The sequence below is a fragment of the Phoenix dactylifera genome, chromosome 8 (genome assembly GCF_051530095.1).
Source record: "Phoenix dactylifera cultivar Ajwa chromosome 8, Ajwa_hap1_PhDact_Kaust_v1.1, whole genome shotgun sequence".
Lineage (NCBI taxonomy): Eukaryota > Viridiplantae > Streptophyta > Magnoliopsida > Arecales > Arecaceae > Phoenix > Phoenix dactylifera.
The window spans coordinates 33,189,615-33,207,220 of record NC_143197.1 but is presented as its reverse complement, the minus strand read 5'-3'; the positions used below and the strand labels follow the sequence as shown (position 1 = coordinate 33,207,220).

The 17,606-nt window shown below is 39.0% G+C and overlaps 2 protein-coding genes across 7 annotated transcripts; one reads left to right on the top strand and one right to left on the bottom strand.

Annotated features, from left to right (window-relative positions):
• The first annotated feature begins 61 nt into the window (after nt 1–61).
• Nucleotides 62–11,116, top strand: PHS2 (alpha-glucan phosphorylase 2). The gene is made up of 16 exons (XM_008787214.5): nt 62–309; nt 659–895; nt 1,072–1,251; nt 1,742–1,918; nt 2,015–2,100; nt 2,882–3,071; nt 3,641–3,733; nt 5,440–5,624; nt 5,725–5,842; nt 5,925–6,056; nt 6,274–6,492; nt 6,581–6,784; nt 7,313–7,471; nt 8,625–8,888; nt 9,118–9,308; nt 10,694–11,116. The coding sequence occupies exons 2-16, from the start codon at nt 686–688 to the stop codon at nt 10,818–10,820; spliced, it is 2,535 nt and encodes an 844-aa protein (XP_008785436.2). The 5' UTR covers nt 62–309; nt 659–685; the 3' UTR covers nt 10,821–11,116.
• Nucleotides 11,117–12,190: 1,074 nt separating this feature from the next.
• LOC103704068 (uncharacterized) lies at nt 12,191–16,203 on the bottom strand. Of its 6 annotated transcripts, none has more exons than XR_016396323.1 (9): nt 15,905–16,203; nt 14,775–14,797; nt 14,562–14,648; nt 14,338–14,449; nt 13,989–14,027; nt 13,749–13,898; nt 13,481–13,603; nt 13,277–13,340; nt 12,191–12,989 (listed from the first exon to the last, which is right to left on the bottom strand). XR_016396323.1 is itself a non-coding variant. In XM_088703768.2 (8 exons), exons 2-8 carry the CDS (start codon nt 14,795–14,797, stop codon nt 12,328–12,330), a joined length of 1,137 nt encoding a protein of 378 aa, XP_088559894.2. In that variant the 5' UTR covers nt 15,905–16,203; the 3' UTR covers nt 12,191–12,327. The 6 variants fall into 6 exon arrangements, 2 of the variants coding, with proteins under 2 accessions (XP_088559894.2, XP_038981038.3); XR_016396325.1 differs by having other exon boundaries at nt 13,481–13,587; XR_016396324.1 differs by having other exon boundaries at nt 12,913–12,989; nt 13,478–13,603.
• Between the last annotated feature and the right edge of the window lie 1,403 nt (nt 16,204–17,606).

The window sequence follows — 17,606 nt, the reverse complement described above, 5'->3', positions numbered from 1 at the left end:
CAATCGAATCTCTCTCTTGCGTCCGCTTCTCCAGGGACCCGGCAGTCTTCCCGCTCCTTTCGGTTTCCTCTTGAAAATATCAAGAAAAAGGTGGTGCTGCTTACAGTGTCTGGCGATGGTTCGAGAATCTCCTGCCTTTCGCCACGTGACCGATCGTACATCTTGTGACGCTCTTCTTGGCATCCATCCCTTCCTTCTCGAGAGATTTAAAATCTTCTGCGAGCGTCAGTTCGAGAAGGAGAAGGGGATAGAAAGGAGTTTGGGGAACGCGTGTTTAGTTCCGTTGCCCCAGTTCAGTTCGATCTCTTTGTAAGTTTTTTTTTTTTTTTCCTCTGATCGAAGCTGTGACGTTTTCCTTATCCGATTCATAGTTCTTCATCTTTTGAAATGGATTGTTAGTTTCAGGAACTGGTCAATTTGCCCCACAACTCGGAGGATTCTATTTTAGTAACTTTTTTTTATGATTCCGATTCTTGGCACACGAATTCTCACTTTTCTTGCCGCTCAATCCAGATTTCGCCCTTGCTTCGTTATGCTTTTACCCTTCTGAGAGCGAGCGAAATCAAGCATAGTATTTATCTAGAATAATTTCTTTCGTTAAATAGTTTATTTGTAGGATGTTAACCGCATCTATGCTCTCTTTTTTTTTTTTTTTTAGTTTGCGGAATTTAAAGAGATATAATCCATGCCCACCACGAAGGAAACCCTAATTACTGCGACAAATGATGGCGCTAAAGTTCCAGCCGTCGCGCATCCTTTGGCAGAGGAATCGTCGGAAATTGCATCCAACATTGCCTACCATGCTCAGTACAGTCCTCATTTCTCCCCTCTCAAATTCGAGCCGGAGCAAGCTTATTATGCCGCAGCACAGAGCATCCGTGACATGCTGATTCAGGTTGAGTCTTTAGGGGGACATTTCCAGATGGGTTGCAGCAGCCATCTGTTTACCATCTCTTGTTTCGTACAGCAGCTTTGCTGGTTCCTTATCAGTGAATCTCCCTGAAAGCACGGTGTCTTCGCTCTCTTGATTTTTTTTTTTTTTAATCCCCCTTCCATGGTTCTTACTTGCAGAGGTGGAATGAAACGTACCTTCATTTTCACAAAGTTGATCCCAAGCAGACATACTACCTGTCGATGGAGTATTTACAAGGTCGTGCGCTTGCTAATGCTATCGGGAACCTCGGCATACTAGATGCATATGCTGATGCTCTAAATAAACTGGGACATGAACTTGAAGAGATTGCGGAGCAGGTATTGAATCATTACTCTTCTTTTCTTCATAGAATCAGCACATTGGGACGGAAATCCTCCCACAGCCATTTATTTGTTGGCCGCACGTAATTAGAAGTTTAGAACTCTCATTTAATTGATGTAATCATTGTTGATAATTGATATTGCAATAATATTTGGAAGAAAAGAGATGATAATAAAACTAGGTTTCTTTAATTCCTAATTGAAGAGAGTCTTGTATTTCACAACGGACCTCGTTACAAAGAATACTTATGGTCAGCTGATTGCTCTATTCCATACCATTGCCGTTTGCTATCCAAGATTGCTCATTTACAGACAATTTGTAGCTCTACAGGGAGTATGGTAGCTATGGCTGCGCTGATTTTTTCATTTACCATCCTAATTGCATCCTATTGTGTGTATATTTGGTTATCATTGCCGTGATTGAAAGTTGGCATATAATGACTTGCAATTGTTATGAGGACAATAAACAGAACTTACATTTTTTTAGGAGAAAGATGCAGCTCTGGGGAATGGAGGCTTGGGTAGACTTGCATCATGCTTTCTAGATTCAATGGCAACACTAAATTTGCCTGCTTGGGGTTATGGTTTGCGTTATAGATATGGCTTATTTAGGCAGCGGATATCCAAGGAGGGCCAAGAAGAAGTGGCAGAAGATTGGCTCGAGGTATCATCTGCACTGCAAGATCTTTGAAACATCAGTTTTTTTCTTTTTTTTCATTCTCTTCGCTAAGAGGTTTTGTTTGCTGATGTAAATCAACAGAAGTTCAGTCCATGGGAGGTTGTCAGGCATGACATCGTATATCCTGTTAGATTTTTTGGCCGTGTTGAGGTCTCTCCTACGGGATCGTAAGTGCAGATCTTTTGGCACATAGCACAATTACATTTGAGTGCAAGTCATATTAAATTTATTTGTCAGCGAAACCAATTTTTTTCATTCTCAAAGGTACTTTCAGTCAAGTGTTAAAGCAGCAAATGGGATAAGATTTCTTTCTAGCGTTTGTCTTGAATGATCGGTGCTGAGTAAAGTAGTGCAGAAAGTGAACATAATGATCCATCTGATGAGAAAGACAGCCAACTGTTTCAAGCACAAGGGGTTAATCTGGGAAAGGATGTCCAGTAGAAACAAGTTACATTTTATATTTATTTTTATGAGCAAAGAACAACTTGATCACTTCTTTCATGTGGGATGTGTTGCTGCACAAGTATATAGGCTATCCTCTTCAAGCAGTTAAAAGAAAAGAAAGAAAATCAGAGACTGTAGTGTGTTTGTTCTTGTTGCACTTGATACTTCATCACCTTGTTACCCACTAGTTTGTTTCTTTTAAATTTGATATCCCAGCCCAATCATTAGCTCTTCTGTCCATGTCACCAAATGTACACGAGATCATCTTGGACTCCTTTTAAGTTTGCACACCATGAATTTAATTTGTTATCTGCTATGCCCAAAATCATACATAGCTCTATTATAACTCTGCTTTAGTGATACAGAATTCAACTTTTTAGGCCGCAAAGTCAAACTTTTTGGAGAAATCGTCAGTTGTTTAATTCTTCATTTTAAATGCTCCAATCTATGCTGCTAAGAAAGCTGTATTCATTATTGATGTTTCTCTGTGCTGGCACTTGGCAGTCGAAAGTGGGTTGGAGGGGAGATTATTCAAGCATTGGCCTATGATGTGCCAATTCCAGGATACAAAACAAAGAATACTATAAATCTTCGCCTTTGGGATGCAAAAGCTAGCTGTGAAGATTTCAACTTATTTCAATTCAACAGTGGACAGTATGAATCTGCTGCTCAACTACACTCTAAAGCTCAGCAGGTAGGTTATGCAGCGATGCATATGATTCATGAACGTTGTCATATTAGCCTTATCCTATCTCGAGGTAAACCCAATTATGTATTATTTTCGACGTTTAAGAACTATGCAAATATTTACCCCTAGAGCTTTCCTGATTTAAATTATGTGGTTATTGTATTGGTTCAAAGGGGTATATGTTAAGTATTCTAAGTATTCTTTATTGTCTTTATTTGTTGTAGGGATGTGTTATCCTTTTTCTTTGCTTCTGTGTTGCATAATAACAAATTAAATAAGCTTTTGATAATTAAAATTTTCATAAGTGTGATTTTCATTGAGCAAATATATGTGAGAGCTAGGTATCCAGCAAAATCAAATGAACTGAAGGTCTCAAACTTTCGATCATTTTTACTGACTTCTTCTCACTAGCTTTTCTTAAGACTTGACTGTGAACAGGTGGTTGCAGCAACATTGTAATAATATTTTTTTTATTTATTATTATTATTATTATTATTATATATATATATATATATATATATATATATATATATATAACTGTCTTACAAAAACCTGATATATTTGTTCCATTGTAGATATGTGCAGTTTTATACCCTGGTGATGCTACAGAAAATGGAAAGATTCTGCGACTGAAGCAACAGTTTTTCCTTTGCAGTGCATCCCTGCAGGTATGCTATAGGCTACAACTAGCTTTATAAACTCCATATTTCTTCTGTAAATTCCATTCCCTCTACTACTATTACACTGGCGCATTTATACACTAATTCTTTTTTGACTTATACAGGGATTAATTAAACATAAATATATTGAAAAAACGTGTACATCTCAATTGACTTTTTATAATACCTATTGAATCTTTCCTGTAAAGACGTATGAGTGAAGTAACAAAAAGTGACAGTCAATATCATCCCCTAAACTCTTTTTTCTGGTGGGAAGTGGGTTAAATGGCAATGTGTGAGTTTGCAACTTTGTGGCACGATGGAGGCACTGTCATTTAGGGGTTTGTTATGGCAGAAAGGAGTGGACCAAGTTTGGCCTTTTCACAGCGTTCATAATTTGTGTACAAGTAATAGCTATCTAAAGGTATACATGATGAGCAGAAGCATTTCATGGGAATAAACCAATGAGACATGTATATGTTGTGAAAGTTCCATTCTCCTAATGAAATTGTGGATGGGCTTATTCGATCTTTTCCATCGATAGATGCATGCATGAATATGTCTTTTTGTGTGGAGCATTATTATAACAGCCATTATGATTATGGTGTGAGGGCATTGTTCATCAAGTTGTTTGTTCTTTGTCATCTCTAACCATAAAAGCTTATCCCTATTATTCCAGCTTGGGTTTTTATATTCTTCTATGCATCCATGTTACTACTAGTTTGAAATACTTTCTGAATTTCTATTCATGTTATCTTAGATCTATCCTTTCTCTTTCTTGACTTTTCAACACAAATCTGAACCCCTCGTTCTACCACAGCCTCTAAAGTTTCTATATCATCAGGTAATTTGCTGCTTTTGCATAGGTAGTCTTTCAGAGTTTCTTCAGGCAATCTTTCCCAGAGATTTTTTACATCAACTGTTGATACTTCATATGATTGAGACTTGTAAATTGAATTTTCCCATACTTATTTTGGAGATTCAAAGATTGCTGGGGTTGGTGATGGATCATTTCTGACGACCACCTGTCAGATATTTGGAAAGCTGATTTTGAACCTAGCAGTGTTAGGGACTGTACTGGGTTGAGATCTGGTCACATCACTAAAGCTAACATGGAATTGCCTGTAATATTGGACTACTTTGTGATGTTTCTCAAGCTTACAGTAAAATGTAGGAGAAAATTCAGTATAGAAAGTGAGACTCTCCAGATGGCTGTAAAGCATGTGAATGGTGGAGCTTCACATGGTTTCTCAAAGTAATAGAAGCTTTTACAATGGTCTAATTTCATTTTATCATCAGTTGTTTCCAAACACTCCCATCATATTTTCACTAGATATTTACCTTTGTGTACTATGTTTCTTTCTTTTTTTCTTCTTTTAAAGAATGAAAACCATTTTACTGATCATTGGAAAGAACGTGTTTAACTTTCCCCATTTTTCAGTTTATCTGCCAATAAAACCAAGTTGATACATAGTGTCGTTGGGGTACAATACATTCTACAGAATATATGATCTAAAGTGCTTGCTTGTGATTATGTAGAACACCAATTCCACCTTATAAAATCCAGAGTCGTATAATTGATAATAATATTTGGCTCACTATTTCAGGAATATTTGAGCTTAAGCTGTTATGGAGATTTTAGTTGTATCTAAATTAGTGGTGTGACTCTGATACTACTGATAGAACATTGCATAATTGAACAAAACAATTTGCAGGATATTGTTGTGAGATTTAAGGAAAGGAGAGCTGGGAAAACAGCATTACAGTGGTCTGAGTTTCCTAACAAAGTTGCTGTTCAACTGAATGATACACACCCAACACTTGCAATACCAGAGCTGATGCGATTACTGATGGATGATGAGGGACTTGGTTGGGATGAAGCTTGGAATGTGACAACAAGGTGCATCCACTGGTTTCTATGATTGCTTTTTTCACTGACATACACTCTTTTGTTGTTGTTGAATACTGGTAACTAATGAGAAATCAAAGCTTTTATACAGGACTATTGCCTATACCAATCACACAGTTCTTCCTGAAGCACTAGAGAAATGGCCACAAGCTATAATGGCAAAACTTCTTCCCCGTCACATGGAGATTATAGAAGAAATTGATAAGCGAGTATGCCCCTTAACCATTCATTGCCTTCTATATGCACCGTACAGTGACTCCTCAGTAATCAGCTTACAATATCTGTTTGCAGTTTATGGCAATGATACATTCCAGCCGAACTGACATGGAGAGTAAACTCCCATCCATGCGGATTCTGGATAGCTCCAATCCCGAAAAGCCTGTAGTGCGCATGGCAAATTTATGTGTAGTGTCTTCTCACATGGTAAGGCAGTTCCTTTGGTAATGAAGGAATCAGAGTCTTGACTGTTATTCAAGTTCCATGGTTTGACGATGAGATTGCATACAGATATTTCTCAGCAAATTCATATGTGCATTTTTTTTTGTTCAATACCTCATACTGATATTCCTAATGCGATCAACTTCTCTTTTTGAGCCAAAGAGCGTATTGATGTAAGGAAGCTTGACGGAAATAATTGCAGGTGAATGGAGTGGCCCAGTTGCACAGTGACATATTGAAGTCAGAGTTATTCAAGGACTTTGTCTCCATATGGCCTGCCAAATTTCAGAACAAAACAAATGGCATCACACCTCGACGGTGGCTCCGTTTTTGCAGCCCTGAGTTGAGTAACATAATCACGAAATGGCTAAAAACAGATAGATGGATCACTAATCTTGACCTCCTCTCTGGGCTTCGTAAAGTATGTCTTATATGTTGCCGATTTTTTTTCTACAGATTGCCTTGTGCCTGTTAATGTGCTTTTCACATAGTAATTTTATGTCCATCAGTTTGCTGACAATGAGGAGTTACATTCGGAGTGGGATTCGGCCAAGATGGCTAACAAATGTCGCCTGGCACAGTATGTATTGCACGTGACAGGCATTGCTATCGACCCTAATAGCCTCTTTGACATTCAAGTTAAGCGAATTCATGAATACAAGAGACAGCTGCTGAACATCTTGGGAGCAGTGTATAGATACAAGAAACTAAGGGTACAGAAGACTTCTACGTTCTAACTGTTTGAAATTTACATCAGCGTCATTCTTTGCTTTCATAGTATTGGCAGTGTTTCTCAGCATCTGTCTTGCATGCACAGAATCCATCCACTTTAATTTCACTTCCAGCGCATAGGTTCACTTAGCTGTTGTAATATACTTTTGAAATGTTCAGTATCAACAGAACTTACTTTCAGTCATAGAAATATTTATATCTGTATTCTCTTGGATAAGTGCATGGCCATATCTCAGCGAGCTGAATTTCGATCATATTATTTCTCACTGATGCCTGATAAACTGAAACTCCAGCTAAAAATTTGATGTAATAAAGAGATTTTCCTAGTTGATTTAGTTGGCTGATGGCCTGATTGGCTCTTTCTTAACTTCATATTGAAGTGATAGAATTAGACTTTAATTCAAAAGAACTTATCTGAAAATTATACTTTCAATACTAAATTATATCATCATGGCTCGCTTATGTTTAACTCTGTAACTAAATTTGACTGTTGGAACTGATATTTGTAGGAAATGAGCACTGAAGAGAGGAAGAAAATGACACCACGTACCATCATGCTAGGAGGAAAAGCATTTGCAACATATACCAATGCTAAAAGAATAGTGAAGTTGGTTAATGATGTTGGTTCGGTAGTCAACAATGATCCTGAAATCAACAATTATTTGAAGGTATGATGATTTAAGTTTCCTATGGAGGCAACATCATTTCTTTTGCATGTGTTTTTTATTAATAAAATATTTAATTCAAAATTTTGAGATTTTGGAATTCCACATTGGATATTTATCTAAACATAAATCTACTTAAATATAAAACCTTATCTTAGACTCCCAAATAACTTGGTTTTCTAATTAAATAAGATTTAGTTTTTTATCTTTATTTCTCTCTCCTCTCTTAAAATTCTACATAAGATTTAGTTTTTTATCTTTATTTCTCTCTCCTTTCTTAAAATTCTACATACACATCTCTAATTGTTTCTCACGCGTTATCTTAAAAAGAAGCGTAAAGATGCTTTCTCTTCTCACAAGACATCCCAAATGGATGCTTCGCAAACGAACTCTTTGGAAGACTTTCGTAAATGAAGAGATACATTCTCACGAAAAAATGCATATGATATGATGATGATCCCAAGGGACACAACCCTTGATGAATGGATGAATTATGTGAAGGGATGTATTCAACGAAAAGATGCCTAAGCATCTAATAAGTGCCTTGTCATTTCTAAATAAGTTACTACCATATTCCTTCTTCCTTCTATTTCATTCTTTTCATATTTATGCTTGTCTCGCTGAGCCTTTTACAAAACTGCAGCAGAAAAACTGGGGAAATTCCCCAATCAATTTTCATCCTCTTTGGTACTCTGAAGCTCTTTGCTTTCAGGATTTAGTATAACATCAAAAATTGTATCCAACAGTTATTCACAGCTATAAAATTCAGACGGTGTTTTTTTCTTTACGCACTTGTCGCAGCTTACACTTAAACCATTATTACTGAATTATGTTTTTCTTGTTCTTTGTGAGTATATGTTGCTGAACTTTGTACTAATTCTGCTGGTGAAGGAAAATAGAACTTTTGTCTGTATCTATCTTAAATAATTACTAATACCCCAGCTGCTCCTGTAGCGATAAACTTTTGTGAACCATCATGTGTGGATGTAGTTTTTTTTTTTGTTGTTGGGGGGGGGTTGGGTGGGTGGGGGGGTTCAGGGGAAGAAAAGATTACAACTCTGGCTATGTATCAGGAAATCTACTTTTATACTGATCTTAGCTTGTGAAACATATTGCTCTATTCGACAGTCTAAAATTTAAATGTTTTGGTCTTCAGGTTGTCTTCATTCCAAATTACAATGTATCTGTGGCTGAAATGCTTATTCCTGGTAGTGAGCTCTCTCAGCACATCAGCACAGCAGGCATGGAAGCTAGTGGGACGAGCAATATGAAATTTTCTCTAAATGGTTGTTTGATAATTGGGACATTAGATGGTGCAAATGTCGAAATAAGGGAAGAGATAGGGGAGGAGAATTTCTTCCTTTTTGGTGCCAAAGCAGATGAAGTCCCATGGCTGCGCAAGGAGAGAGAAGCTGGACTGGTAATGGTTGTTAAGTGTTAAAAGAATCAACTGCTTAAGCAAATACCTTTCCATCTACCTCGTATGAAAATTTTAAGAAAAAAGCAGTGCCATTTGTTGTCATGATTATATTAACACTTTGCTGTCCTATAATTTTGGGGCTCAACAGTTTTACTGACAAAATTTCAGGGTCATGTCATAAGCTAGATGCACTTTTGCTGGTCTGTTATAGTAACACTTTTGCTTGCAGTTCAAACCAGATCCACGATTTGAAGAAGCCAAAAAACTTATCAGGAGCGGTGCATTTGGTAGCTACAACTACAATCCTCTTCTGGATTCATTGGAAGGAAACTCTGGCTATGGACGTGGTGATTACTTTCTAGTTGGTCACGACTTCCCAAGCTATATTGATGCACAGTCCAAGGTGGATGAAGCATACAAGTAAGTTAATGGACACCTAATTTTTATTTTATTTTATTTTAGTTTGGCTGATGTGATTCGCCATTTCAATATGATGCTTCAATCCATTTATTTGCCAAATATCGAGTCTTTTTGACATGCATAGTATCTTATCTCCAACTGATATAACATGAGAAATGCATCAATGATAAAACTTACCTTCATATAATGCGTTATAATATGATCTGAGAAAAACACAAGCTCAGACAAGGTGAATGAAGAATAAATAGTAAAGATGAAAAGCATGGGACATTGTCATTGTATATCTAAGAAGTAGGTATGCCTGATATAGTAGTGGTGATGCATTTCAGTTATAAGGAGATATAGAGAACTAAAAAGTAGGTATTCCAATATTTCAGTAACTGAAATGGAGAAGAGAACTGAATGATGCAGAAGATTTATAAGGAGAAATAGATTCAATTTCAGTTAAAATAAGAAAGGAATAGCTTTGGTAGAGGCACCATGCCAAATAACCAATTTTTACTAAACTCTCAACATTTTCTTTGTGCTTTATTGTTGTAGTTGGTTACTTTTTTGAGTTATGCTCAATGAGACGGGTATCTTTTTTCCCCTAGGCCTGATGTGTTAACTTCTGCCAACTAAGCAGCAAATTGTGGAAAAAAATGTGCCTTCCCTTCTACACCATGCTGATATGTCTCAGGAACGCCTCTTGCATAACTGCTGAACTTATAAGTCTTTACCATATCAATTGTGATCATCCTTTTTCCTTGCATCTGTAGTTTTGTCACTCACCATAACCTTTGGAAAAGCTTTGTTCCTCAGTACTAAGCAAATTGACTCATAATATATTACCATATGGTTTCTTCAAGTTCTAAACATTTCGAACAAACTCTTCATCTATCTCAATTCAAATATCTATGCAAAAATAGGTCGACCAATGGTCATACAGACCATAGTCTTTTGTACTTCATGTTATGTGACTCATAACTTCAATGCAGGCAAATCAATTTGTATCCATGACTTATAGATCCCTATTTTTTTCGTGTTAGTTTATGCAAAATCCATTGTAACTATATGAGAGAATTTCGCTACACATCTTATTATCATGGTATTACAAATCCATGACATAATTCATGGTATTAGGAGTTCCAAATGTTTGCAAGACTTCATCTGTAAAACAGGTTTAAGTACGCCATACAGTAATTTGTCGTAAATTCCATGTCATTGTTTTGGCCAGTATCAAGTACATCGTTTGTTTATTTTGAAGTGTGGTTCTTTCATAATAAATTTATAGAAAACATTGCTTGCCAATTTAATGAAATCAAAAGATACCTAAGTATTCTTCAATCTGTAGAGTTCATCTCCCTCTCTCACATAAAGTATGCTCTTACTATTGTCTGTTGCAGGGATCGGAGAAGATGGCTGAAGATGTCTATCCTGAGCACTGCAGGCAGCGGAAAATTCAGCAGTGATCGAACCATTTCCCAGTATGCAAAGGAAATATGGGACATAAAGGGCTGCCCTGTGCCATAGCTCTAAAAAGAAGGCCTAGCAAGGCAAAATTCCACCCGTATTGGATATATATAATGCGTGAATAACTACAGCCACAAAAAGGCAATATAATGTTGTCCTTTCGTTCTACTGCTTTACGGAGTTAGCACGAGTGGAATAATAAAACAGTTGGTGAGATATCCTACCCTACATGTTCTTTGTTGTATGCTGTGTCAAGAGAGATTTACATTAACTGAATTCTGGTGGCCATAGCTAGGTCACGTCATATTTTCACAAGCGGAATTAAAATTGGCATATCGGTCAGATATCCTATCCTACATGTTCTATTTGTAGAACTGCTGTGTCATAGACATCATATTACATTAGCCAAATTCTGGTGGACATAGCTGGGGCACATGCTTTCGTTTTGCAAGAATGAGATCAGAAACTTCCGGTATCGTGGAGGATAAAAATACAAGGTATGCTTCGTATATCTAAACCTAGGAGACCGCACAAAAATCAAGCAATACAGATGCCGTTAAAAGGAATTTCCTTCATTTCTTCTCCAGCTCACCCTTTTTGCCCGGCGTTTGATTAATGCAATGCAACCTAAACCGATTAATCAGCCTGAAGTTCCAATTGAGGAAAATAAGACTCTTGTACTTCAGCAGGTAGGTTGAGGGATATGCGGCCATGTCTTGACCTACGAGATGCGGTCAAGAAACAAGGACCACCATCTTCCACCTCTCTTCAGGCATGAGAAAGACCACTTTTTTGGTACAATCTAGCATAACCTACTCGAACGATAGATCAGTTCATCTACAGCCCCTCCACTGATAAGACATCACACCAAACGATTCTATGAATTTCTAAGACCCGCATCACCTAATTACAAAATATACCATCGCGTGCTGCATGACACGTTGAATTCCCATTTAGAATCATACTAAATTAGGATCTGTTAAGCCTACATTCATGCCCGCTCATGACCCCCCATGCTCTGAAACACAAAAGCAGCAGCAGCAGCAACAGAAATTCAAAAACAGAACCTGTGTACAGCACATCTTTTATATTACCACCCAGAAGCAGCAAGCAGCATATCTGTATATGTGCTGAGAGCAAGCTAAGACAATGCTCCAACTAAGAACAGATGACCTCCCAAACCAAGTTGGCTCTGTGCAGCCTAATGAAAGTTCAAAGCCCCGAGAACAAACAGCAAAATAAGAACAGCTGGCAAGCAGCAACATAGGCTACCTCTCCGCATCACAAAAGCATCCTTACTGCAAAGCCGATGGGGCACCAGCGGGCTAAAACCCAAGCCTCCCCAACCACTGGTCCTTTCACCTGCAGATGATTCGCATACTGGCTTGCATTGAGTCGGACAGATCGACATACTCGTTAAACAAAAAAACTGCGGGGGAACAGACAAAGCTAGATGAACATAAGCATAACAGTATGTTACAGTCTACCATCGTCCACACAATCCAGATGACTTAAGAAACAGTTCTTAACCAACAAGTATGTAGCACAGAATGGTTTGTCTTTAAGGTCAAGGCGACCTTGCAGGAGAACTTGAAACAGACCTAGAGTAGCTCATGCCGCGACTATGGGAATAACTTTCTCGAGAATATCTCCTGCTTTTCCTAGGCGAAATGCTGCATGAAGGACTTCTCTTTGTCTTATGGCCAATGGGAGAGTATCCGGGCGAATAGCTTCTCCTCGACCTCCGAACCCTCGGAGAGTAGCTACGAGAATAGCTCCTCCTCGACCTCCGATCGCTCGGAGAGTAGCTGCGAGAATAGCTCCTCCTCGATCTCTTCCTCGGTGAAACACTGCCCGAGTAGCTCCTCCTCGAGCCTCTCCTTACTCTTGGGGAAACACTTCGTGAACGTGACACATAGCGGTGGGCACGCCTGCGATAGCGAGGCGAGACAGAGCGCTCCGAAGAGTACGACCTTGAATCACGAGAGTATGATCGGTGCCCCCGCCTCCTTATAGGTGATCGGCCGTAACGACCGTATGGAGATCTAGAACGCGAATGGGACCTGTACCGCCTGTGGTAGGGAGAGTAGGATCGCCGACTGTAGTACGGTGGAGAGTAGGATCGCCGCCCGTAGTAAGGAGAATAAGACCGGTCCCTCTCAGAGGAGTAGCTGCGAGACCTGTATCGACCCCTGTGGTATGGCGAGTAGCTTGGAGACCGGCGTCGCACTGAAAAAGCAACACAACCTAAGTACAATAGAAAAACAACGAGAAGGGACATGCACTCTCACAGGAGCAGCATCTGACATTTGTTTTTCAGTTATTAAAAAAAAAAAAATTGCATCAATAAAACGTTGATTCGACAATTGGAGTGTCGCGGCCTCCACACAACGCTGATGCTGATTTCGAACGTGACTTACAAAGAAGGTGACTTGCAAAATAATTTACATGGTACAGAAGAAAAAAAGTATTAATGATAGGATTAATGACTAAGGTGGTGGGATGAAGAAGCTTACCATGAACTGTTCTCACACCAAGATATCTGCCTGGAGTTGGAGTTCGCCCACGTCGCCTCCTAGCCTGGACAGATATGAAGAATCAATCGAAGAGAAGAAATGCGCACCAGCTGTAAAGCCAATGATAGTAGGGGAAAAACGAAAGCAAGAGAAAAATATGCATAGCGGAGTAATCTAAAAGAACAGTAATGCAGGGCATACAACCCATTGGTTAAATAGTCGGATGTTTGCTTGTGGTAGTTTGATTTGATTGTGTTAAGGTTGTAGTAAGGCTTTTGAACTTTGATGAAGAGCTGCTACACACAGCTACCCTGCTGCCAAAAAACACTTCAGGCGAACAACATATCTCTCAAACCCCCAGAAGTATCAGCTAAAAGTATCAATAAATCCGTTGCAGATACAACTTAACAAACAACAGACAAAAAACAAAGCAAGCCTAGGACTGCAGCACAACATCTGACAGCAATTTTACCTTTTCAACAGTAATGACCCGACCTTCCAAAACCGACCGGTCAAGATACTTGATGCAGCGATTTGCTTCCTCAACAGTGTCCATTGTCACAAATCCAAAGCCGCGAGACTCCCTTGTCCAAGGGTCAACCACAAGGTGGACGTCGATCACCTGCAAAAATACAACAGATCGTCAAAGAATGAAAAATTGAGGACATTTTAATTTTACCTTAAAGGCATAACCAACTAGTGAAGTTCTCACTAAGTTCTCAATGAAATACAAGGTTCCCATCATCTGTTTCTGCATGATACAAAATTATTCAGCAATTTTTACCAGCAAATAATTTCCTAAAAAATACAGCATATAACAAGATAGAGTACACCACTAAATTGCGTTAACAGATACAAAGGCAACAACACTGCAGTTCAATATCGCAAACAATAGAGAAAAGGACTACTATATCCTTAAAGCACTGCAATTCCAACATTTCGATATATTAGTTCCTCTCTGAATCATAAAGAAACAAATAAATGCAGAAATATCTTTACATCATGCATGCCGGTTGTCAACAAGTGCTTGAAAATAGAACCATAAGTAACCTTGCACCTACCTTTCCTTCACTCGCAAAATGCTTCTCAAGATCATTCTTTGTCAACCGAGAAGATAAACCAGTCACGTACAAGTTATTCCCAGGATTCTCTACATCACTTAATTCCCCACTCCTACAGCAATCAAAGTGACAACAAATGTCAATAAAACCACAACCATCTTGATCAAAATCGAATTCATCATACAATCTGCCTTCCTGAGGCAAAAGGGGGACGGCAACGACACCTTGACCGACTCCTCGACCTTGAGGAGGACCTCGAAACAGATCTGCTGTACCGATATGGTGAACGAGAATGAGAGCGGTACTCATATCTGTATTTTAAAAAATAAACCTTTAAATAAAAGGAAGAAAAATCCATGAAACATGACCAAACAGCAAGTTCAAACATCTCAAGATATCATTGAGAAAAAGTATATCAAAGAGAATGGAAAACTGACCTTGATCTCCTTGAGTAAGACATCTGAAACAACAAAGTAAATGCTGTCACTAAGACAATTGTACAAAATTTGGTAAGATTATATATATGTATGTATGTATGTATGTATGTATGTGTGTATATGTATGTATGTATGTGTGTATGTGTGTGTGTGTATGTGTGTGTGTGTGTGTGTGTGTGTATGTATCCTTCGAAAATACGAACGATACAGGACCCGAAGCAGGAGTGGGACTCTACCAAAAAGAAAAGGTGAAACAATATTTAATCAATTCTTCAGTATGAATTTTGATGTCGATAGCTTGCACTAGTTTAGAGGGCATTTAGTTGACAACTCCATATCAAAATTGAAATGTCAGGGCGAAACTAATATATTGTTGCGAAACATGCGTGCATCTATAAGATCTAATGGAACTGACAATCCTTCTAATAGACAACAGAAGAACCAGCCTAACATCAAAACTGCTATTAGAACGCGATCTTTGCTGGATGCAATTAAAGCAAAAGAGTGATGTGCAAATGAAACACCACTATGATCACATCCAATATGGTGCCTTTGAAGAACTTATACACATCTTGCCAGCAAAATGAAGGATTTTATTGGAGAGTACAGCCGAGTGATCAAGACAATTATACAGATCGATGGCATTAATTCTAACCAGCAAATCCTAGGGTTTCCTCTTCCTCTTCTCTAATCCACCTCTAACCATCCAAAAGAAAAAGAAAAAGATCGATTGATTCAACGAAAATCTAAAGAACAGACAATCAAGAACCAGAAGCTATTAACCTCGCCAGAATCATCGCCCCCCCCCCCCCCCCCCCCCCCCCCCCCAACACAACCAAAAAAAAAAAAAAGAAACACAGAAAGAAAATAATTGCCACCTTGAAAAACTGTCGCTATATTAAAATAATAATAATAAAAAACGATCTTGGACTCGTACAAATAGAAATATGTAGACATGAAATATAAAAGAAAGTACGAGATCAAATCGAATTAGTTGAAAAAATAATAAAAATCAAAGCCAATAATTCCCAAGGGTTACGAGACAGCCACATGAGCTTCTAATTAACGGCATAAGAAACCCTAGAAATGTAAAGATGGAGAGGAGAAAAAGAGGGAGATCGAAAGCCTACCGTGGCGATAGCCAAGAACACAAAGAGGATCGCACGCCCTCGCTCCCGCTTTTCCTCTACGCCCAAGTTCCTTCCTCTCGTGCAGGTTAAAACGTTGAAGGTTCGGGAGGAGGTCGGTTTATAACGGGACGACGGGAAGCTTCTGGAGAGGCGGACGTGAATGGGTACTTAAATCCAGTGAAATCCATCGAGGCGGTCCACGGAGCTTGGACAAGGGGCACGGCATCGTGAAAATTCCGCAGCCCGGCGGTCCACGGAGCTTGGACAGGTGGCACGGCATCATCAAACTTCCACAGCCTGACGGACACGTGCTGGCGAACAGCGGAGGAAGCCGATTCTTTGATAAGCAACGATTGGTGCACAAGAATCCACGCCCTCCAATGACGGCGCCATATTGAGTAGGCGCCATATGTCACGTATCCGTGAGTGGGCGTATATCTGGGTGGACGCGAGTTGGGTATTCCTTTATCCATGTTTCGACCCCCCTGGCCGGGCCAACGAGCCCAGTCCGAGAAGAATTGTGTAAAGCCTACGCAACCTTCTTTTTCTCTGATGAACAAACTGCATACAGAGGAAATACATGCAAATTAAAAGAAAAGTTAGATATGCCTATAGAGTGAACTTCTGTAGTTGGTATATCGGCAGATATAGAGTATCTATAAGAGTGAGTTTTCTGATAATCAGCCTACCCTTCAGCCTGACCACGATTGAGGCGGAGCTTCGAACTACCTAAGAGGGTATCTCTTATATGAAAAGTATACTTAGTACAGATAGTGTATGCCTCGAGGGAGACTCCTCTACGTTGATCGATTGAATACGGAGAGTGAATCGGTAGAGGGATGGTCATCCATTGCTTTGTGAGACCTGCAAACTGATCAGAGAGTTGGGCTCATTTCAGACAGCACATGTGTATCGGAAGCCAAATAAAGCTGTAGACTGATTATCTTTTTTGTTGTTTGGCACTTTGGAGAGTTCATCTGGACAAGTGCAGCAGACATACCTTCTTCTATATATCACTTTTTTTTCTCTTGATTTGGTCGAGGAGCTGTATGAGTTGTCGTTTCTAACCAAAAATAAAAAAATAAAGGGGTCAGGTGGTCAGCGCTGGATGTCCTTCGTGCGGTGCAAGATTCCGAAACAGCTTGCCTACCTATTCATCGAATGGCCAGGAAGTATCTAGCATTCTACCTTAGGCTAAAAGGATGCCTCCAAGACTTCAGACCCCCTGTGCAACCTGGAAGAGGAAGAATATATATTACTGATAATTACACTTTACCGGTATATTTGGCATAAAAAAAAACTCCTACATCTTTTTTTTAAAAAAAATTGTCCACACATGTGGTGTTATGCAATTCTTTCGTACCTGCAAATAGAAAAATCTATGCAAGAGAAATTGATATATAGCCATAAAAGTTAATATCCACCCTCTATCCTGCTATCCACGGATGCTCGCCTCTCGATAAATCTTGAAACTTACACTCCTCATTGTTCGCCATTTGCCAATAAATTTAAATAAATATATTTGGGGAAGTGCCTTATTTCCTCCTTTAAGGAAAAAATAAGCAACTTCTCAACACCCTCATCGCTCTCTCTCTCTCTCAATATCTCTCAACCACTTCCTCCACCCTCTCTCTCTCTCATTCTCTCCCATGAACTCTCCATCTCTCCGTGGAAATGGGAAGTTTTTCCAACAAAAAGACCA